The sequence below is a fragment of the Aquarana catesbeiana genome, linkage group LG05 (genome assembly GCF_042186555.1).
Source record: "Aquarana catesbeiana isolate 2022-GZ linkage group LG05, ASM4218655v1, whole genome shotgun sequence".
NCBI lineage: Eukaryota > Metazoa > Chordata > Amphibia > Anura > Ranidae > Aquarana > Aquarana catesbeiana.
This window is the reverse complement of record NC_133328.1, coordinates 552,017,635-552,040,887: the sequence shown is the minus strand read 5'-3', so window position 1 is coordinate 552,040,887 and position 23,253 is coordinate 552,017,635. Positions and strand designations below refer to the sequence as shown.

Genomic DNA, 23,253 nt, shown 5'->3' with positions numbered 1-23,253 from the left:
CAGTGGCTGTATTTGGTGGGCACAGTGGCTGCACATGATGAGCACAGTGGCTTTATTTGGTGGGCACAGTAGCTGCATATGATGGGCACAGTGGCTGTATTTGGTGGGCACAGTGGCTGCATATGATGGGTACAGTGGCTGTATTTGCTGGGCACAGTGGCTGCATATGATGGGCACAGTGGCTGCATTTGATGGCACAGTGGCTGTATTTGATGGGCACAGTGGCTGCATATGATGGGCACAGTGGCTGAAAATAATGGGCACAGTGGCTGCATTTGATGGGCACAGTGGCTGTATTTGATGGGCACAGTGGCAGTATTTGATGGCCACAGTGGCTGCATTTTATAGTCACAGTGGCTGCATATGATGGGCACAGTGGCTGCATTTGATGGGCACAGTGGTCGTATTTGATGGACACAGTGGCTGCATATGATGGGCACAGTGGCTGCATATGATGGGCACAGTGGCTGCATTTGCTGGGCACAGTGGCTGCAATTGATGGCACGGTGACTGCAATTGATGGCACAGTGGCTGCATTTGATGGGCACAATGGCTGCATTTGATGGGCACAGTGGCTGCAATTGATGGCACAGTGACTGCATTTGATGGGCAAAGAAGCTGAATTTGATAGGCACAGTGAGGCTGCAAATGATGGGCACAGTGGCTGGGTGCATATGATGGGCACAGTGGCTGTATTTGGTGGGCACAGTGGCTGCACATGATGGGCACAGTGGCTTTATTTGGTGGGCACAGTAGCTGCATATGATGGGCACAGTGGCTGTATTTGGTGGGCACAGCGGCTGCATATGATGGGTACAGTGGCTGTATTTTCTGGGCACAGTGGCTGCATATGATGGGCACAGTGGCTGCATTTGATGGCACAGTGGCTGTATTTGCTGGGCACAGTGGCTGCATATGATGGGCACAGTGGCTGAAAATGGTGGGCACAGTGGCTGCATTTGATGGGCACAGTGGCTGTATTTGATGGGCACAGTGGCAGTATTTGATGGCCACAGTGGCTGCATATGATGGGCACAGTGGCTGCATTTTATAGTCACAGTGGCTGCATATGATGGGCACAGTGGCTGCATTTGATGGCACGGTGACTGCAATTGATGGCACAGTGGCTGTATTTGCTGGGCACAGTGGCTGCATATGATGGGCACAGTGGCTGCATTTGATGGCACAGTGGCTGTATTTGATGGGCACAGTGGCTGCATATGATGGGCACAGTGGCTGAAAATGATGGGCACAGTGGCTGCATTTGATGGGCACAGTGGCTGTATTTGATGGGCACAGTGGCAGTATTTGATGGCCACAGTGGCTGCATATGGTGGCACAGTGGCTACATTTTATAGTCACAGTGGCTGCATATGATGGGCACAGTGGCTGCATTTGATGGGCACAGTGGCCGTATTTGATGGACACAGTGGCTGCATATGATGGGCACAGCGGCTGCATATGATGGGCACAGTGGCTGCATTTGCTGGGCACAGTGCCTGCAATTGATGGCACGGTGACTGCAATTGATGGCACAGTGGCTGCATTTGATGGGCACAATGGCTGCATTTGATGGGCACGGTGGCTGCAGTTAATGGCACAGTGACTGCATTTGATGGGCAAAGAAGCTGAATTTGATAGGCACAGTGGCCGTATTTGATGGACACAGTGGCTGCATATGATGGGCACAGAGGCTGCATATGATGGGCACAGTGGCTGCATTTGCTGGGCACAGTGGCTGCAATTGATGGCACGGTGACTGCAATTGATGGCACAGTGGCTGCATTTGATGGGCTCAATGGCTGCATTTGATGGGCACAGTGGCTGCAATTGATGGCACAGTGACTGCATTTGATGGGCAAAGAAGCTGAATTTGATAGGCACAGTGAGGCTGCAAATTATGTTTTTTTTTAAGTATTTTTCAGATTTTTTCAGTTTGTTTGCACCCCCCCAAAAATTTTGAGCACCAGCTGTCACTGGTGCACAGCAGATCTGATCCAACATCCTCTCTGCTTTAACCCCATTCTGGTTCAAACCGATCAAAATGGTTTGATCGTGTTATGGTTGTAAGGAATGTGATGACACTAATACACCACACTTTCTGCATTCCTGGGATACCTCTCCCATATTACAGTTAGGCCTCCTTCATACCGTTGGGAAGATCTACTAAAACTGGTGCACACAGAATCTGGTACAACGGTGCATAGTAACTATTTAGCTTCTAACTTCAGCTTGTTCAATTAAGCTGCATATGATGGGCACAGTGGCTGTATTTGGTGGGCACAGTGGCTGCATATGATGGGTACAGTGGCTGTATTTGCTGGGCACAGTGGCTGCATATGATGGGCACAGTGGCTGCATTTGATGGCAAAGTGGTTGTATTTGCTGGGTACAGTGGCTGCATATGATGGGCACAGTGGCTGCATTTGATGGCACAGTGGCTGTATTTGATGGGCACAGTGGCTGCATATGATGGGCACAGTGGCTGAAAATGATGGGCACAGTGGCTGCATTTGATGGGCACAGTGGCTGTATTTGATGGGCACAGTGGCAGTATTTGATGGCCACAGTGGCTGCATATGATGGGCACAGTGGCTGCATTTTATAGTCACAGTGGCTGCATATGATGGGCACAGTGGCTGCATTTGATGGGCACAGTGGTCGTATTTGATGGACACAGTGGCTGCATATGATGGGCACAGTGACTGCATATGATGGGCACAGTGGCTGCATTTGCTGGGCACAGTGGCTGCAATTGATGGCACAGTGACTGCAATTGATGGCACAGTGGCTGTATTTGATGGGCACAATGGCTGCATTAGATGGGCACAGTGGCTGCAATTGATGGCACAGTGACTGCATTTGATGGGCAAAGAAGCTGAATTTGATAGACACAGTGAGGCTGCAAATGATGGGCACAGTGGCTGGGTGCATATGATGGGCACAGTGGCTGTATTTGGTGGGCACAGTGGCTGCACATGATGGGCACAGTGGCTTTATTTGGTGGGCACAGTAGCTGCATATGATGGGCACAGTGGCTGTATTTGGTGGGCACAGTGCCTGCATATGATGGGTACAGTGGCTGTATTTGCTGGGCACAGTGGCTGCATATGATGGGCACAGAGGCTGCATTTGATGGCAAAGTGGCTGTATTTTCTGGGCACAGTGGCTGCATATGATGGGCACAGTGGCTGCATTTGATGGCACAGTGGCTGTATTTGATGGGCACAGTGGCTGCATATGATGGGCACAGTGGATGAAAATGATGGGCACAGTGGCTGCATTTGATGGGCACAGTGGCTGTATTTGATGGGCACAGTGGCAGTATTTGATGGCCACAGTGGCTGCATATGATGGGCACAGTGGCTGCATTTTATAGTCACAGTGGCTGCATATGATGGGCACAGTGGCTGCATTTGATGGCACGGTGACTGCAATTGATGGCACAGTGGCTGTATTTGCTGGGCACAGTGGCTGCATATGATGGGCACAGTGGCTGCATTTGATGGCACAGTGGCTGTATTTGATGGGCACAGTGGCTGCATATGATGGGCACAGTGGCTGAAAATGATGGGCACAGTGGCTGCATTTGATGGGCACAGTGGCTGTATTTGATGGGCACAGTGGCAGTATTTGATGGCCACAGTGGCTGCATATGATGGGCACAGTGGCTGCATTTTATAGTCACAGTGGCTGCATATGATGGGCACAGTGGCTACATTTGATCGGCACAGTGGCCGTATTTGATGGACACAGTGGCTGCATATGATGGGCACAGTGGCTGCATATGATGGGCACAGTGGCTACATTTGCTGGGCACAGTGGCTGAAATTGATGGCACGGTGACTGCAATTGATGGCACAGTGGCTCCATTTGATGGGCACAATGGCTGCATTTGATGGGCACAGTGGCTGCAATTGATGGCACAGTGATTGCATTTGATGGGCAAAGAAGCTGAATTTGATAGGCACAGTGAGGCTGCAAATGATGTTTTTTTTTAAGTATTTTTCAGATTTTTTCAGTTTGTTTGCACCCCCCCAAAAATTTTGAGCACCAGCTGTCACTGGTGCACAGCAGATCTGATCCAACATCCTCTCTGCTTTATCACCATTCTGGTTCAAACCGATCAAAATGGTTTGATCGTGTTATGGTTGTAAGGAATGTGATGACACTAATACACCAGACTTTCTGCATTCCTGGGATACCTCTCCCATATTACAGTTAGGCCTCCTTCATACAGTTGGGAAGATCTACTAAAACTGGTGCACACAGAATCTGGTACAACGGTGCATAGTAACTATTTAGCTTCTAACTTCAGCTTGTTCAATTAAGCTGCATATGAGGGGCACAGTGGCTGTATTTGGTGGGCACAGTGGCTGCATATGATGGGTACAGTGGCTGTATTTGCTGGGCACAGTGGCTGCATATGATGGGCACAGTGGCTGCATTTGATGGCAAAGTGGTTGTATTTGCTGGGTACAGTGGCTGCATATGATGGGCACAGTGGCTGCATTTGATGGCACAGTGGCTGTATTTGATGGGCACAGTGGCTGCATATGATGGGCACAGTGGCTGAAAATGATGGGCACAGTGGCTGCATTTGATGGGCACAGTGGCTGTATTTGATGGGCACAGTGGCAGTATTTGATGGCCACAGTGGCTGCATATGATGGGCACAGTGGCTGCATTTTATAGTCACAGTGGCTGCATATGATGGGCACAGTGGCTGCATTTGATGGGCACAGTGGTCGTATTTGATGGACACAGTGGCTGCATATGATGGGCACAGTGGCTGCATATGATGGGCACAGTGGCTGCATTTGCTGGGCACAGTGGCTGCATTTGCTGGGCACAGTGGCTGCAATTGATGGCACGGTGACTGCAATTGATGGCACAGTGGCTGCATTTGATGGGCACAATGGCTGCATTTGATGGGCACAGTGGCTGCAATTGATGGCACAGTGACTGCATTTGATGGGCAAAGAAGCTGAATTTGATAGGCACAGTGAGGCTGCAAATGATGGGCACAGTGGCTGGGTGCATATGATGGGCACAGTGGCTGTATTTGGTGGGCACAGTGGCTGCACATGATGGGCACAGTGGCTTTATTTGGTGGGCACAGTAGCTGCATATGATGGGCACAGTGGCTGTATTTGGTGGGCACAGCGGCTGCATATGATGGGTACAGTGGCTGTATTTGCTGGGCACAGTGGCTGCATATGATGGGCACAGAGGCTGCATTTGATGGCAAAGTGGCTGTATTTTCTGGGCACAGTGGCTGCATATGATGGGCACAGTGGCTGCATTTGATGGCACAGTGGCTGTATTTGATGGGCACAGTGGCTGCATATGATGGGCACAGTGGCTGAAAATGATGGGCACAGTGGCTGCATTTGATGGGCACAGTGGCTGTATTTGATGGGCACAGTGGCAGTATTTGATGGCCACAGTGGCTGCATATGATGGGCACAGTGGCTGCATTTTATAGTCACAGTGGCTGCATATGATGGGCACAGTGGCTGCATTTGATGGCACGGTGACTGCAATTGATGGCACAGTGGCTGTATTTGCTGGGCACAGTGGCTGCATATGATGGGCACAGTGGCTGCATTTGATGGCACAGTGGCTGTATTTGATGGGCACAGTGGCTGCATATGATGGGCACAGTGGCTAAAATGATGGGCACAGTGGCTGCATTTGATGGGCACAGTGGCTGTATTTGATGGGCACCGTGGCAGTATTTGATGGCCACAGTGGCTGCATATGATGGGCACAGTGGCTGCATTTTATAGTCACAGTGGCTGCATATGATGGGCACAGTGGCTGCATTTGATGGGCACAGTGGCCGTATTTGATGGACACAGTGGCTGCATATGATGGGCACAGAGGCTGCATATGATGGGCACAGTGGCTGCATTTGCTGGGCACAGTGGCTGCAATTGATGGCACAGTGACTGCAATTGATGGCACAGTGGCTGCATTTGATGGGCACAATGGCTGCATTTGATGGGCACAGTGGCTGCAATTGATGGCACAGTGACTGCATTTGATGGGCAAAGAAGCTGAATTTGATAGGCACAGTGAGGCTGCAAATGATGGGTTTTTTTAAGTATTTTTCAGATTTTTTCAGTTTGTTTGCACCCCCCCAAAAATTTTGAGCACCAGCTGTCACTGGTGCACAGCAGATCTGATCCAACATCCTCTCTGCTTTATCACCATTCTGGTTCAAACCGATCAAAATGGTTTGATCGTGTTATGGTTGTAAGGAATGTGATGACACTAATACACCAGACTTTCTTCATTCCTGGGATACCTCTCCCATATTACAGTTAGGCCTCCTTCATACCGTTGGGAAGATCTACTAAAACTGGTGCACACAGAATCTGGTACAACGGTGCATAGTAACTATTTAGCTTCTAACTTCAGCTTGTTCAATTAAGCTTTGACAATACGACCTAGAAGCTGATTGGTTACTATGCACAGCTACACCAGATTCTGTGTGCACCAGTTTTAGTAAATCTCCCCCAGTGCGTACTATATGTCTGTGCAGGGACATGTTTACCCGCAGTTGTAGGCAGAGCTTAATGCGCCCTAGTGGGGACACTGTGTCACAGCACTCGCTAATGCCTGAATCACAGGCAGAAGCCGCGGTCATGTAAATTCAACATTAAGGAGTTATTCCAGACTTAAAGAGGAGCAGGATAACTTGTATGGTTAACACTTTGTAGTCTGTGGCCATACGTATCATACTGTTAACACTAAGCACTTTGGACTTCTGTTAGAATTTACCTCCTCCCAGGTGTGCAGCATTTCTGAGCCAGGGTCACCTGTCACCTCCCTGCCAGTGATCAATTCGTATATTAAGAATGGATGCAGGAAATACACTTCTCCATAACTCCATGCTTGGTTTTCTACTGGGGCCCCACTACTTCTTCCTCCATGACTCCAAGCTAGGTCCCTGGGTACTCTGTGCCACAAGGTCAGTCCCGGTATGTGGGTCGCTAGTGAAGGGGCAAAGCATAACACTACCAGAGTATCCGTTACCCCTGCCATGTTTGTTTGGAGCTTTCATTTTGTGTCCAATTTCACATCCCTCAGTAGCGCTACACTGTCACTTTACTATCTATTTGGAACTTTGTATGTTTGAGTGTTGGCAGCTTTCTTTCACTTATTTTACTCATTTATTATTTTAGCGCAGTCTTTTCCCACATAGTCACAAATACCATAACCACAGCAATAACAGCAATGTATCCTCCTTAGAACAGCTCCTCTGCTCGTTAGACCTCTGTGCTGTATCTTCTCTGAACTTCTTCAGACCCCTGTTGTAAGCCCTGTTCTTTTGATACGCCTTACATGCACCCTTTTAGAGACTTCAGACCAGGCAGATTAGATGAACCATAAAGATCTTTTACCAAAGTAGTTAATGGTAACAAATGAACAGTTCTCAAAGACATCTTCCACACAGTTTCCTGTACAAAGTTCTCTAATGCCCCTATGAATTAGGCAGTAGTGTCCATCAAAGTCCTTTTCAAGGCAACGGTCCATAATTGGCAGCAAACCCACAAGAGGTAACAATAATCCATAAGCAGGGCCCAGCATAAGGTAGCATAAGGTAGCACAAGTCCATAAAAATCAACAGGCTCCAGACCCCACTGGGAACCCCGACTGGACTTTGCCCAAGGGGAAGTTCAGACCGACAGCATGATGGCTACATTTTTGTCAGCCTTTCCCCTAACTGACCCTACCCGATTCCCTCATGGCAATAATGAGTCCTTTTTATATGGTATGACCTGTAGGGGGCGGTAAAACTTCTTGAAAATAGCGTGAAAACCTGGCCAGAAACATTAACTCTACCTTCTCAGGAACCTCTAGCTTAACCAAGGACACCTACAGTACATTCTAGCAAAGGGCTTTTACACATAAACACAGTTAAAATGACCAAACCCAGAGTATATAACATAGCAGGAGAAAACCTTTTACCACAGAGAACCTTTTGGAAGTACCTGCTTACACGTGAATGCACAGGTTTCCTTGCATTCCTATGCAGGCAGACAGTGTGAGTTCGGAGACACACGGATATCATATTGGGAGCTGTGGCTGTGCCTTTGAAGCCGCTGTGTCCCGAATGACATCAATGGGACTGCCTGCATAGGGATGCATGGAACACCTGTGCATTCCTGTGTTGGTAAACAAGGCCCCGCACAGGCGTTTGGTTGAGTGCGCCCTGTGTTGACAAAGCCCTAAACAAAGAGGTTCTCAGATCATCACTGACAGAAGGGATTATGTGTATTGATCATTTACAGCAATGACAGGATGAAAAACAGCAATCCCAAGCAGATTTCCTGTGTCTCTTCTTCATTTCACGGATTAAAGTATATCAATATCAAGCCACAAACCATGGATTGATCTTCAGATGGCATTTGACAGAGAGTGAGGAGGCATTATGTCTCCTGCTTATCACTTTTTTTAAACATAAATACCCTCATCACTGCCCCGCAACTACATGCATTGCGGCTGAATGGGTCGGGTTTAGCCAAGCACGACAGTGGGGATACATTTTGCTGCACCTCAATGCTAAGCATCGCAGCTGCAGTATATTTACACCCCTGTCCGCTGCTTATGAGGGAGCAAAAATGCCCCTCAACCACGTATTTACTGTCCCCAACTGCAAGTGTAAATGAAGCCTTTATGCCCCGTACACATGGTCGGACTTTGTTCCGACATTCTGACAACAAAATCCTAGGATTTTTTCCGACGGATGTTGGCTCAAACTTGTCTTGCATAGACACGGTCACACAAAGTTGTCGGAAAATCCAATCGTTCTAAACGCGGTGACGTAAAACACGTACGTCGGGACTATAAACGGGGCAGTGGCCAATAGCTTTCGTCTCTTAATTTATTCTGAGCATGCGTGGCACTTTGTCCGTCGGATTTGTGTACACACGATCGGAATTTCCGACAACGGATTTTGTTGTCGGAAAATTTTATAGCCTGCTCTCAAACTTTGTGTGTCGGAAAATCCTATGGAAAATGTGTGATGGAGTCTACACACGGTCGGAATTTCCGACAACAAGGTCCTATCACACATTTTCCGTCGGAAAATCTGACCGTGTGTACGGGGCATTACTGTGCCAGCAGAGAAAGAATGATTATTCTTACCTGTCCCTGATGAAATAGTTGTTTGCACGCACCACAGAATTCACACTGACACTGCGTGCATTTGAAGTGTAGACATCCTCCTTTCCATAATTCAAACTGGGACTTACAGGAAGGACATTCTGTACAGCATTAAAGGAAAAAAAAACAAAAAACTGAGATATCTTGTGATCACACGATACAGTATGCTTTTTACATGCATATGTATTTTTTCTGCAGTGCAAAGCAATAAATAATTTTGAAGAAACACACAGGTTGTTTATTAAAACATTCACTTCTTCTCATGCTAGATATATGTGTGGTGTGAATACATTGTATAACTTTCAGTAAATCTTTAGTATTCTATAAATGAGTATCCTTTTTTGGAGTGACGTCATACATGAAGTTACACAGAGACTCCCATAATTCTCATGCTGCATCATATATGGAAGAACCTTATAGTTTTCTCCCATATCAAGCTATTTATGATGTACAGTAATAAACTGATGAAGGCGGCCTGTATTTTAAGAAATTATGTAGGATACCATTACCCTTCCTGGCTATCATGCTCATCCAATGGCTTTAGTACTGGTCACTGTATATGCAGATCAAGAACTGTGCATATGTATATAGCATGAAGGTTGTATAGTGACAGACTCCATAAAGTTGGAGTTGGAGTCTCTACATTAAAGTGGTACTAAATGATAGACATTCTCTCTCCATTGGTGAATAATGCCCCAGTACCCTTCTATGACTCCCAATACCCAAACACTTACCTATCCCCAAGACAGTCTGCACCACTTCTCCCATCTTTGGAGTACCAAGCTGGGACGTGCGGTGAGGTCAGTGGCTGGTGAGGCACTGGCTAGTATCAGAGCCAGATACACAAGTTACATACGCCGCAAACATCCATTTTAACAAGGGGACCCCAGATCCCAGCCCCCCACTCTATGTGAATGGGTATCGGGTACATCGTACCCCTACCCATTCACCAAAAATACAGTGAAAAGTAAAAAAAAACAAGAGCCAGTTTTTGACAATTTCTTTATTAGTAAAATAGCTCTGAGCCGCCGTCTCTCCTGGTGTCGTCGCTCCCGGTGCCCTCGTCTTCTTCCGCCACCGTTTTCACCCCGAGCTGTCATCTCCCGGTGTCGTCTTCTTCCTTGCCACCTTCTTCTTCTTCCTCCTTGCGTCGCTGTCTTCTTCTTCCTTGCGTTGCCATCTTCTTTTTCTTCCTCCTCGCTGCTGCCAGTTACCCGATAAGAAACAAACAAAAAAAAAAGCTGGTGTTGTTGCAAAGCTGTCTTCCTCCGTTGTTATGTTCCCCGCTGTCCAGCACCTTATATTTAGGCATGGGGCATGGCCATCCAATGACGTCACCTGGAGAGCCAGCCTTTTGTGACATGTGACATGTGACGTCACAAGAGAACATAACGGAGGAAGACAGCTTTGCGACAACACCAGCTTTTTTTTCCGTTTGTTTCTTAGCGGGTAACCAGCAGCCGCGAGGAGGAAGAAGATGAAGAAGACGGCGACGCAAGGAAGAAGAAGAAGGCGACAAGAGGCGGAAGAAGAAGAAGGCTGTAAGGAAGAAGATGACACTGGGAGATGACAAGTTGGGGAGAAAATGGTGGCGGAAGAAGACGAGAGCACCGGGAGTGACGACACCGGGGGGAGATGGTGGCTCAGAGCTATTTTACTAATAAAGGAATTGTCAAAAACTGGCTCTTTTTTTTTTTTTTTTACTTTTCACTGCTTTTTCAGTGAATGGGTAGGGGTATGATGTACCCAATACCCATTCACATAGGGTGGGGGGGCCGGGATCTGGGGGTTCCCTTGTTAAAGGGGGATTTCAGATTCTGATAAGCCTCCCGCCCACAGACCCCGACAACCACCGGGCAAGTGTTGTCGGGAAGAGGCCCTTGTCCTCATCAACATGGGGGCGGGGTGCTTTGGCCCCAAAGCACCCACCTCCCCCCGTGTTGAGGGCATGCGGCCTGGTATGGTTCAGGAGGGGGGGCTGCTCGCTTGTCCCCTCCCTTTTCCCATGCTCAGATAAGGGCCTGGTATGGACCCTGGGGGGGAACCCTGCAACGTTTTTTTTTTTTTTGGGTGTGGGGGTTCCCTCTGAATCCATACTAGACCCCAAGGGCCTGGTATGTACCTGGGGGGGAAACCCACAGCGTTTTTTTTTTCGTGAATTTTTTTGCCGGCAAATTTTTTTTTTTAAATTCAGCTTTCAGCGGGAAACCCCGCTGACAGCTGATGACTCATCGGTTGCTAAGGACACGACGGCCGGCTATCTGGCCCCCTGCTTAGCAACCAGCTATATACAGTAGTAAAATAAGAAATGCAAAACACATAATAAATGCACTACTTGCGTTTCTCCTGCAGCTCCATTGAAGTCTATTAGCCGCAAATCGCAGTGAAAAAAGTCCCCGACCTTTTCCAAAAACGCACCAATCGCAAAACGCATAGATGTGAACTAGTACCATAGGAAACCATGTTAAATGGACTGTAGTGCTTTCTGCAAACTGCAAAACTCACTAAAAACGCATAGGTGTGAACATAGGGTCACAGACAAATTACTGAAGTTTGAAGTCATAACCTCAAACCAGTAATTTCATAGTAAATAGATAAATAATAAATTATTATGTTATAACACATAGCATAATAATATATTATTTAGTTTGATTAAAACAGTACCTTTTCAGCAGGAGCAGATCCTTATTCTCCCTCTTAACTGTGTGAGAAAAATATGGGTTAATGGGTAAACCTTATACCTGTAAACACATGTTTTTTTCTTGTAGTTAAGAGGGCTGGGCTGGAAAGGAGCATTTGTCTTTTAGACACATTCCCCCTTCTATGAAACTGCAGTGTGAGGAGAGCCTCCACTGCAGCATTTCTATTGGACAGCTTGGATCAATCGTACTTTACCATTGGTCCAAGGCTCCAAGCCATCTATTGAGCTCAGTGCCTCTGACAAGAAGTGAGAAGAGGCACTGTGAGCTCATCCTCTCAGTCTGCTGCAAACAGTGTGCCAGCTTGTATTTAAACTGGCTGCTCTGTATGTAGCTTCTGACAGACTGTGCAAGGGGCCCTGTATGTCCGGAACCATAGGTGGCAAGAGCCCCTGCACGTCCCTGATACCAAGTAAAGCAGAGTGATAGACTCCTGCCACCATCAATCAAACTGTTGAAAGGAGGAAAGAGGAAAAAGAGGTGTGGCTTGCTGGGCACTGTGTGTGTCTATGGACACACAGAGCAATGGCTGAAACCACGCACGCACGAATATCTCCTTAGTCAGGGGGGTACCCGCAAATAGGCCAGGGGGCCAGTGGTTTGGGGACTGGCTGGAGGAGACCAAACAAGGCAATTTAAAAAATAAGAAACATCATATAGTGTAAGTGTTGATCTCCTTTTAATTTTTTTTTTTACCACTTTTTGCCACGATATATGGTAATGCACTTTGCATTTTCTAAATGAATGCAAAGCATTCTCTGGATGAGGTGGAAAGTGAGATGTCACTGCCCTCCCACTCCACCTTGTCCAATGCAAAGCATTCTCTTAATGGGGCCTTTGAATGGCTGACCTCCTGTGTTCAGAATGCATCAGGCTGGCTGTTCAGAATGGGACCTGGAAGCAAGTGGAGATTACTAGAGAAGTGGTATCTACTTCAGTGATTTCCAGCTTCCAGGGCCAATCACCAGTGCTGCTACATGGATAAAGCCTATAGCTCTGTGTAAGCTACATCTTGACTCATAGCTAACACAAAGTGACTTCTCCTGCTCTTGGTAGCCAATGAGAGCACCAAGGGAGCAAAGAAAAGGTGAATATGTGCTGCTGGGGAAGGGGGGTTAAAGTGAACCCGTTGCTTTGCCCTACATCACACATCCTTTGGTAAACCATTACACTGATGTCTGGACAATACACCTCCAGCCTCTTTGTAAGCAGGTGACCTCACTGCACAGGTGGCCATCCTGCCGAGAGAGGGGAGGAAGAAGAAAGAAAGGAGGAATACGCTGCCACCTGGGTGACCCCTGCAACCATCTTTAGTGAGGGCAGTGATTATATAAAGCACTGTCTCACTGCTGTTGGCGCAGATTTTTTCATGTGGCTAGGTTAGGGAGGAGTTCCAGAGGAAGAGGGACAGCATAGGGTCTGTCATCAGAGCTCTGCTGCATCTGCCTTCCAGCTGCCCACTGTGCCAGGTGCTGCAGGTCTCTGTTCATCGCTCCCTGCAAGTACTGCATAACCTCTGTGAGTGCCGCTGACAGTTCTAAGTCGCTGCATAAATTCTGTTATTGTATGTTGGAAAATTTTGACAATACAACCCCTGCAATTTCAACCACTGTATGCACGCTGTGCCTTCCCTTTGGGGTGTCTGCCGCCTGCGCCACCTCCCTCTACAGCCTACATGTTTTTTCTATTACAGGGTTGATCATTTTAGCTGGCATGCAAAGTACAACAGGAATGTTTACACTGAATTAGAAAATGCAGGCAAAATTCCGTATGAAATGTGTGCAAATAAGCACAGTAATCATAAAAAAACAGGGCAAAGGGCTTCATTTAAAAGCCTTTTACATTTCCTTTTACTTATCTGCACACATTTTCCAGTATTTCCATGAAGATTTCCTACATGTACTTTGTACTACATGGCAATTCACCTACTAAAAATGCAAATGCTGATTGCTATACTTATAATACCTATCCCATTTTTGGAAAGAAATTCATCCAGTTCCTGGTTTTGTTGCTTCCACAATTTAAATTTCTCGCAGCTCATTGTCTCATGTATGTCTTCCCACTGTGTGATACAAATCAAGAGATAATCACTATTCTGCACAGAAAAAATGCTGCACTTGTAATGTTTGTAGTGTATCTTATAGAATCTGGATATCAAACTAGAATAATGCACTTGATCTTTCTTGTTCATTAGGATCAAAAGCCAGGAAGGTCCCCGAAGCTCAACTGGTTACGATGCTTTTATGGTTAACTAAGTAATACAGGCAGCCCCCGGGTTACGAACAAGATGGGGTCTGTAGGTTTGTTCTCAAGTTGAATTTGTTTGTAAGTCGGAAAAGGGACATTTTTTAAGTTTAACTCCAGCCAAAAAAATAATATTTAAGTTTTTTGGATAGCATGGGGACGGGTTAACACCCCTGTAACATTTATTTTGTTGTCTGTACCCCTTCAAAAGATTCAAAAGATTTCACCTCACTTTCTGTCCCCATAACAGTTGCATTTTGAACATTTTGGGTTGCTGTGGAAACAAGGGTGATAGTTCCAGTGGAGACACCTTTTTCCCATGATAACTCTTACATGAGTGAATTTCCCTTCCTAAAAGGAGATTTCCTCTCACTTCCTGTTGGCTCCCTCCGTTTGTAAGTAGGAGGCGTTTGTAAGTCGGATGTTTGTTACCTGGGGACCGCCTGTACTTGGTATTACATATTTATTGCCAGCTAATATTTTCATTATACTTGTCAAAGACCTTGGAGGCTGGCAGTTTGAAAGCCAAGAACTAATGTTTTACAAGCAGTAGCCCCCAAGGTTGGCTTATTACTTTTGCATGCACCAGAGATTAATGCAAACAGATCTTTACATACACCAAGGGCCAGCACAAAATAGACTAGAGGTATTTACTTATGTAGTAGCCCAAGGATAACCTCATGTGTGCAGCCACCTCTTCTACCATGCTTTGATTTGTTTGTTTGATTGAAGTTAGATATTTGCTAAGAAAGAAATGTCCATCCAGTCCTGAGATTTAAAGATCCCAGACAGACAACCCTGCCAGCCTGGAGGCCTGATCTTTCCTTCCTGCAGTTAAATAACATAGCGAGGTCACCTTTGTGCCTCCAACCTGTGACTGCACAATTAAGGAACAGCAGCAGACTGATGAGCTCCCCCTCTTCTCTTTCCTCCTATTAGGGTGTTCCTAAGGAATATATTTACATGCAGTACCTCTGCCTGATTTCTAGTGCTTTCCCACTCCCTGACAGACTTAATTCTACTGTTCGGGGGTATACATGAACTTAATATCAAGACATGTATTTAAAATACCTGTAATGGTTATACTGAATTCTCTGCTTTAATTGGGATGTTTTCTGCTTTAATTGGGATGTTTTTATATATGTGGCTGCAGTTCAACTTTAAAGTAACTCTGTTGCTAAAATTACAAGTATACAATTATGTAGGGCTCCCTACAATGAAGAGCATGATACTCATATCTGCTGATGCCTACGCCTCTGAACTATGTAGTAGAGAAGGGAAACCACACCTGAAAATCCTTCAGAATCCAGTGTTAATTTTTTGGTCACCTGCTGTGCACTGTGGTTCCTCAAGGCCGGCAGATCAAATCACTGAGTGCACTACTGGACCAAAAAATTGACACCCCCCAAAAGTGTCAAGTTCTGCAGGATCTTTAGACAGCGGCTTCTCTTTATTATTGCAAAGACTGGCGGTCCCAGCAGCAAGGGACTTAAGTATTCTGTGTCTTCCTTGCGGGAGCCTGTTTATTGTACAGTTTTATTTTAGCAAGTCTTTCAAATGTTGCATAAATCACTTTAAATGTTGCATAGTTCAGTGCAGAGGAACTGTAATATCTAGGGGACACTTATCCTTACCTTTTTGTGTTAAAATTATAATACTTGCTGCATAATTATTTATTAAATGCTTAGGCTTACTTGCTGTTTGCAGCTGAAACAAGTGCTTTTATTGCAACTTGGACATTCCATTTTTAATGTGTCTCCCTCGTGTAGAACTCCAAAAGGACACTAAAAAAAGGTAAACACATTAAGAAATATTAACAACGTTTTTATTGTGACTTCCTTTTATCTGCAATAAAACATATATCAAAATCTGTACATACTTCACCAGTGCCATGTTGTAGAACAATGTCACCACACTTATGCCCTGTACACACGATAGAATTTTCCAATGGAAAATGTGTGATAGGACCTTGTTGTCGGAAATTCCGACCGTGTGTGGGCTCCATCACACATTTTCTATAGGAATTTCCGACACACAAAGTTTGAGAGCTTGCTATAAAATTTTCCGACAACAAAATCCGTCGGAAATTCCGATCGTGTGTACACAAATCCGACGCACAAAGTGCCACGCATGCTCAGAATAAATTAAGAGATGAAAGCTATTGGCTATTTCACTGTTTATAGTCCCGATGTACGTGTTTTACGTCACCGCGTTCAGAACGATTGGATTTTCCGACAACTTTGTGCGACCGTGTGTATGCAAGACAAGTTTGAGCCAACATCCGTCGGAAAAAATCCATGGATTTTGTTGTCGGAATGTCTGATCAATGTCCGATCATGTGTACGGGGCATTGGGTATTTGGAAGTACCAAAACAGTTTGTACACATTTTATAATAGAGGAGGTTGGTGTAGGTAGGTAGCTCAGAGGGGGCAATAGTCACTGGACATACCTTTCTCACCTGTCTAGTTGATTTTCCCCTCTTTGGGCCCTTTCACACTGGGGTGGGGGCGGCGTCGGCGGTAAAGCTCCGCTATTGTTAGCGGCGCTTTACCGTCGGTATTCGGCCGCTAGCGGGGCACTTTTACCCCCCGCTAGCAGCCGAGAAAGGGTTAAAAACCACCGCATAGCGCCTCTGCAGAGGCGCTTTGCCGGCGGTATAGCCGGCTCCTGATTTCAATGGGCAAGAGCGGTGAAGGAGCGGTATATACTCCGCTCCTTCAGCGCTCCGAAGATGCTGCTAGCAGGACTTTTTTTACCGTCCTGCTAGCGCACCGCTCCAGTGTGAAAGCCCTCGGGGCTTTCACACTGGAAACAAAGCAGCGGCACTTTCGGGTCGGTTTGCAGGCACTATTATTAGCGCAATAGCGCCTGTAAACCGCCCCAGTGTGAAAGGGCCCTTAGAGAGAGCTAGTCTTTGGCTATCATATCATCATATATATGTGATGATTTTCTAGTCTACACTGGCTGACACAGGAGATGCTCGTCTTGCCTATGAACAGCTTTTAGATGGCATAGACAGTAGAGGTTGGTTGGATCACGCCTCTACATCTACATTTTCGACAGGTTCCTAAACAAGATATTTGCCTTGGATGCCTTTTCATGTTTAGGCCTATGAAGCGGGAAGGGGTAAGCAGACTACAGACACCTCACATGCCTGTTCATTAGGGAAAACAATAGTGATAACACAAGTTTTTTAAACTTGTTAAAATCACTGTTTCCTCCCAGATGCTTTAAAAACAGTATCTGTCAGTAACTCATATACATGTGACTGTCACTAAATCAGGCTAGACCATGCAATGGTCCATCTTGAGTCCTGGAGGGAGTGTCCTAAATTAGTGTAGTAATTTATTTTATGCACTGTCTCTTCATATAATAAATGGATTGTAAACTTATAAACTATTTTAATGGTAGAAGATTCATTGTTATGTCTTGAGGGGAATAAAAGTTTATACAATGTCCAGAATCATTAAGGTTCACTTATTTTAAGAGGTTATATGGAGACCTCAAATTTGACATGGGAAATTACTATACAATATCTTATTTTTTATCCATTTGCTAATGCCAATTCTAGCAAACTCACAAATACAGTTTCTGAAGCTTACATGACTGCACCAGCTGAATTCAGGCATCTCCATCAGTGCTCTGTCTCTCAGCTTTCTTTGAAATAAATCATGGGTTGCTTGATCAAGATAGTGATGGATCTGTAAAACAATATAAAAAGTAATGTGCATAGTGTACATTTCCAATATTCTGGATAACGAGTTACAGATAGACAAGTACTCTTATTGCCACCAGAGATGCCTTATTGCTATGTATGTCTTCTTAAAGTGGACCTACCAGTAACTTTACAAGTCTGCGTAAATATACGTATACCTAACGTGACACAATATACAGCAATAGTACAGTTTAAAAAAGATCCACTCTCTATCGTTGTAAAGCAGTCCATGAGCTTCAGTCAAGTGATGATTTTGCCTAGCCACTTCCGGACCGCCGCACGCCGATGTACGTCCCTACTTTGAGGACGGATATCGTTGTTATGGCAGTAGCGACCTGCCATAACCCCGGTATCCCCGTGCTTGGCCGGCGGTCCAGTACAAGATAAAAGTGGTCTCTGTGGTGGAATCGCAGCGAGATCACTCATATCGGCGGCAGGATGGGAGACCCCCCCTTCTGCCACAATCCGGTGCCCACCGCCGCTTACCGGAGCCATCGGCAGCAGCGGAGGCGATTGGGTCTGTTCCCTGGGCTGACATGGAGACGAGTGAGGGGAAGATGGCCCACACCCGTCTCCATGACACTGCAGGGCAGAAGCGATGTCAAAACGTCACTTCCGCCCATAGCTCTTAAAGGGCCACATTATTTTTTTAAATGACAATTTTTTTTTTTTTTATTGCATTTTAGTGTAAATATGAGATCTGAAGTCTTTTTGACCCCAGATCTTATATTTAGGAGGTCCTGTCATACTTTTTTTCTACCACAAGGGATATTTACATTCCTTGTAATAGGAATAAAAGTGACACATTTTCTTTTTTTAAACAGTGTAAAAATAAAAAATAAATAAATAAATAAAAAAATTTTAAACGCGCCCCGTCCCTCCTAGCTCGCGTGCAGAAGTGAACGCATACGTGAATAACGCCCGCATATGAAAACGGTGTTCAAACCACACATGTGAGGCATCGTCGCGATCGGTAGAGCGAGAGCAATAATTCTAGCCCTAGACCTCCTCTGTAACACAAAACATGCAGCCGGTAGAATTTTTAAAATGTCACCTATGGAGATTTTTAAGGGTAAATGTTTGTCGCCGTTCCACGAACGGGTGCAATTTTGAAGCTTGACATGTTGGGTATCAATTTACTTGGCGTAACACTATCTTTCACAGTATATAAAAAAATTGGGCTAACTTTACTGTTGTTTTATTTTTTAATTCAAAAAAGTGTATTTTTTCAAAAAAAAGTGCGCTTGTAAGACCGCTGCGCAAATATGGTGTGACAGAAAGTATTGCAACAACCGCCATTTTATTCTCTAGGATGTTAGAAAAAAATGTATAATGTTTGGGGGTTCTGAGTCATTTTCTAGCAAAAAAACAGTTTTTAACTTGTAAATACCACATCTAAAAAAGAGGCCCGGTCTTAAAGTGGTTAGGCTAAGATGTTATGGTGCTGCTGTAGCCAGGAGAAATGAGGTCAGCTAAGAGGTCGGCAGGAGGCACCACTGAGAGGAGCTGCCCATGGACACAGAGCCCTTCAACATAGACAACTTAAATGTCCCTAACGTTAACCTCCAGAAAATGCAGCACATTGGGGCTGCTGCCTCTCCCCCTCCAGCCTTAGACCCTATCTCATGGGTACCTTATAATAAATGTACAGTATGTTAACCTGGGTATCCAGCAAGTTGAAGAACTCCATAGATTCCTCAGAGTTCACGTTTTTCTCCAGTTCTGGTTTCTTGCAAATCGGGCACACCACATATATAATACTTTTCTCTTTGATGACAGAGGAAAAATGACGAATGAAACACTGCTCACATAAAGAACAATTGCAATGCGTCATCTTCACAAACTGGAAGAAAATAAATGTGATAAATGAACCATATGAATGGAAGTTTAGTACATTTGCCACATCTCTATGTTTATTGTGTAGCTTTCCTGCCACTGTATCCTCACTGGTATAGACAGCACTACCACTGCATATCTACTATATGTATGTGATATGTATGTATATACCGTACCGTTGATAAAAATAAACATTTTTATTTCTGAAAACATTCCTAATATACAGCATTTTTTCACACCTGCCTAAAACTTTTGGACAGTACTGTGTGTGTGTATACAGTCAGGTCCATAAATATTGGGACAGCGACACAATTATAATCTTTTTGGCTCTATACACCACCACAATGAATTTGATATGAAACAAACAAGATGTGCTTTAACTGCAGACTTTCAGCTTTAATTTGAGGGTATTTACATCCAAATCAGGTGAACGGTGTAGGAATTACAACAGTTTGTATATGTGTCTCCCACTTTTTAAGGTACCAAAAGTAATGGGAAAGTAATTGGCTGCTCAGCTGTTCCATGGCCAGGTGTGTGTTATTGCCTCATTATCCCATTTACAAGGAGCAGATGAAATGGTCCAGAGTTCATTTCAAGTGTGCTATTTGCATTTGGAATCTGTTGCTTTCAACTCTCAATATGAGATCCAAACAGCTGTCACTATCAGTGAAGCAAGCCATCATTAGGCTGAAAAAACAAAACAAACCCATCAGAGAGATAGCAAAAACATTAGGTGTGGCCAAATCAACTGTTTGGAACATCCTTAAAAAGAAAGAATGCACCAGTGAGCTCAGCAACACCAAAAGACCCAGAAGACCATGGAAAACAACTGAGGTGGATGACCGAAGAATTCTTTCCCTGGTGAAGAAAACACCCTTCACAACAGTTGGCAAGATCAAGAACACTCTCCAGGAGGTAGGTGTATGTGTGTCAAAGTCAACAATCAAGAGAAGACTTCACCAGAGTGAATACAGAGGGTTCACCACTAGATGTAAACCATTGGTGAGCCTCAAAAACTGGAAGGCCAGTTTAGAGTTTGCCAAACAACAACTAATTAAGCCTTCACAATTCTGGAACAACATCCTATTGACAGATGAGACCAAGCTCAACTTGTACCAGAGTGATGGGAAGAGAAGAGTATGGAGAAGAAAAGGAACTGCTCATGATCCAAAGCATACCACCTCATCAGTAAAGCATGGTGGTGGTAGTGCCATGGCGTGGGCATGTATGGCTGCCAATGGAACTGGTTCTCTTGTATTTATTGATGATGTGACTGCTGACAAAATCAGCAGGATGAATTCTGAAGTGTTTCGGGCAATATTATCTGCTCATATTCAGCAAAATGCTTCAGAACTCATTGGATGGCGCTTCACAGTGCAGATGGACAATGACCCGAAGCATACTGCAAAAGCATCCAAAGAGTTTTTTTAAGGGAAAGAAGTGGAATGTTATGCAATGGCCAAGTCAATCACCTGACCTGAATCCGATTGAGCATACATTTCACTTGCTGAAGACAAAACTGAAGGGAAATTGCCCCAAGAACAAGTAAGAACTGAAGACAGTTGCAGTAGAGGCCCGGCAGAGCATCACCAGGGATGAAACCCAGCGTCTGGTGATGTCTATGCGTTCCAGACTTCAGGCTGTAATTGACTGCAAAAGATTTGCGACCAAGTATTAAAAAGTGAAAGTTTGATGGATGATTGTTAATCTGTCCCATTACTTTTGGTCCCTTAAAAAGTGGGAGGCACATATACAAACGGTTGTAATTCCTAAACCGTTCACCTGATTTGGATGTAAATACCCTCAAATTAAAGCTGATAGTCTGCAGTTAAAGCACATCTTGTTCATTTCATTTCAAATCCATTGTGGTGGTGTATAGAGCCAAAAAGATTAGAATTGTGTTGATGTCCCAATATTTATGGACCTGAGTGTATATGTATATATATATATATATATATATATATATATATATATATATATATACACACACAGTACTGTCCAAAAGTTTTAGGCAGGTGTCAAAAAATGCTGTATATTAGGAATGTTTTCAGAAATAAAAATGTTTATTTTTATCAATTAACAAAATGGAAAGTAAATGAACATTAGAGAAATCCAAATCAAATCAATATTTGGTGTGACCACCCTTTGCCTTCAAAACAGCATAAAGTGGGGAGTGGGGAGGGGGTACCCCCTGTTTTTTCCCCTTTTTTTTTTTTTTTTGCATTAGAGGGTGGGGGCTGGTACAAGGGTTATGATAAGAGAAAAGGGAAATTATATATGTTTATCGGGTAGATGAGATTCAGTTCCACTTAAAAGAAAATGTATCATGTTGTTATATTACCGTAAAATGGAAATGTAAGAGAGGATATGAAGACTAAGTGAAGTGCTCTATGTGGAATGTATTATATGTTATTCAAAAATAAAGAATTTAAATAAAAAAAAAAACAGCATAAATTCTTCTAGGTACACTTGCACACAGTTTTAGAAGGAACTGGGCAGGTAGGTTGTTCCAAACATCTTGAAGAACTAACCACAGATCTTCTGTGAATGTAAGGCTGCCTAAAATCTTTCTGTCTCTTCATGCAATCCTAGAGAGAGTTGATCATGTTGAGGGCTCTGGGGGCCACACCATCACTTCCAGGACTCCTTGTTCTTCTTTACACTGAAGATAAATCTTAATGACATTGGCTGTATATTTGGGGTCGTTGTCCTGCTGCAGAATACATTTGGGGACAATTGCATGCCTTCCTGATGGTATGGCATGATGGATAAGTTTCCGCCTGTATTTGTCAGCATTGAGGACACCATTGATCCTGACCAAATCTCCAAATCCATTTGCAGAAATGCAGCCCCAAACTTGCAAGGAACCTCCACCGTGCTTCACTGTTGCCTGCGGACACTCATTATTGTACTGCTCTCCAGCCCTTTGGTGAACAAACTGCCTCCTGCTACAGTCAAAAAATTTAATTTTTGACTCATCAGTCCAGAGCACCTGTCACCATTTTTCTGCACCCCATTTCCTATGTTTTCGTGCATAATTGAGTCGCTTAGCCTAGTTTCCACATCAAATGAATAGCTTTTTGGCTGCAATTCTCCATGAAAACCACTTCTGGCCAGACTTCTCCTGACAGTAGATGGGTGTACCTGGTTCCCACTGGTTTCTGCCAGTTCTGTGCTGATGAGACTGCTGGACATCTTCTGATGTCGAAAGGAAGTAAGCATGATGTGTCTTTTATCTGCTTCATTAAGTTTTCTTGGCTGACCACTGCGTTTAGGGTCCTCAACATTGCTACGTTTCTTTGTGCTTCTTCAAAAGTGCTTGAACAGTACATCTTGAAATCTCAGTCTGCTTTGAAATCTTTGCCTGGGAGAGATATTGCTGATGCAATACAACTACCTTGTGTCTTGTTACTGTGCTCAGTCCTGGCACATGAAACTTTCTTCTACAACCTCACCTTAGTTGCAGAGTTTGGCTGTTCCTCACCCAGTTTTAAGCCTCCTACACAGCTGTTTCTGTTTCAGTTAATGACTGTATTTCAACTTACATATAAAGTTGACGATCATTAGCACCTTGGCATAAT

At 44.7% G+C, this 23,253-nt stretch overlaps 1 protein-coding gene across 1 annotated transcript in view; it reads right to left on the bottom strand.

The window, feature by feature from the left end:
• Positions 1–23,253, bottom strand: part of LOC141145299 (E3 ubiquitin-protein ligase RNF31-like) — a 79,895-nt gene that overhangs the window by 24,695 nt on the left and 31,947 nt on the right. The window contains exons 6-10 of the mRNA XM_073631871.1: positions 19,497–19,679; positions 17,724–17,822; positions 15,815–15,904; positions 13,842–13,938; positions 9,160–9,278 (exon numbers count right to left, since the gene is read on the bottom strand). Coding sequence (XP_073487972.1) covers positions 9,160–9,278; positions 13,842–13,938; positions 15,815–15,904; positions 17,724–17,822; positions 19,497–19,679 — 588 coding nt within the window. The remainder of the gene's footprint in view (positions 1–9,159; positions 9,279–13,841; positions 13,939–15,814; positions 15,905–17,723; positions 17,823–19,496; positions 19,680–23,253) is intronic.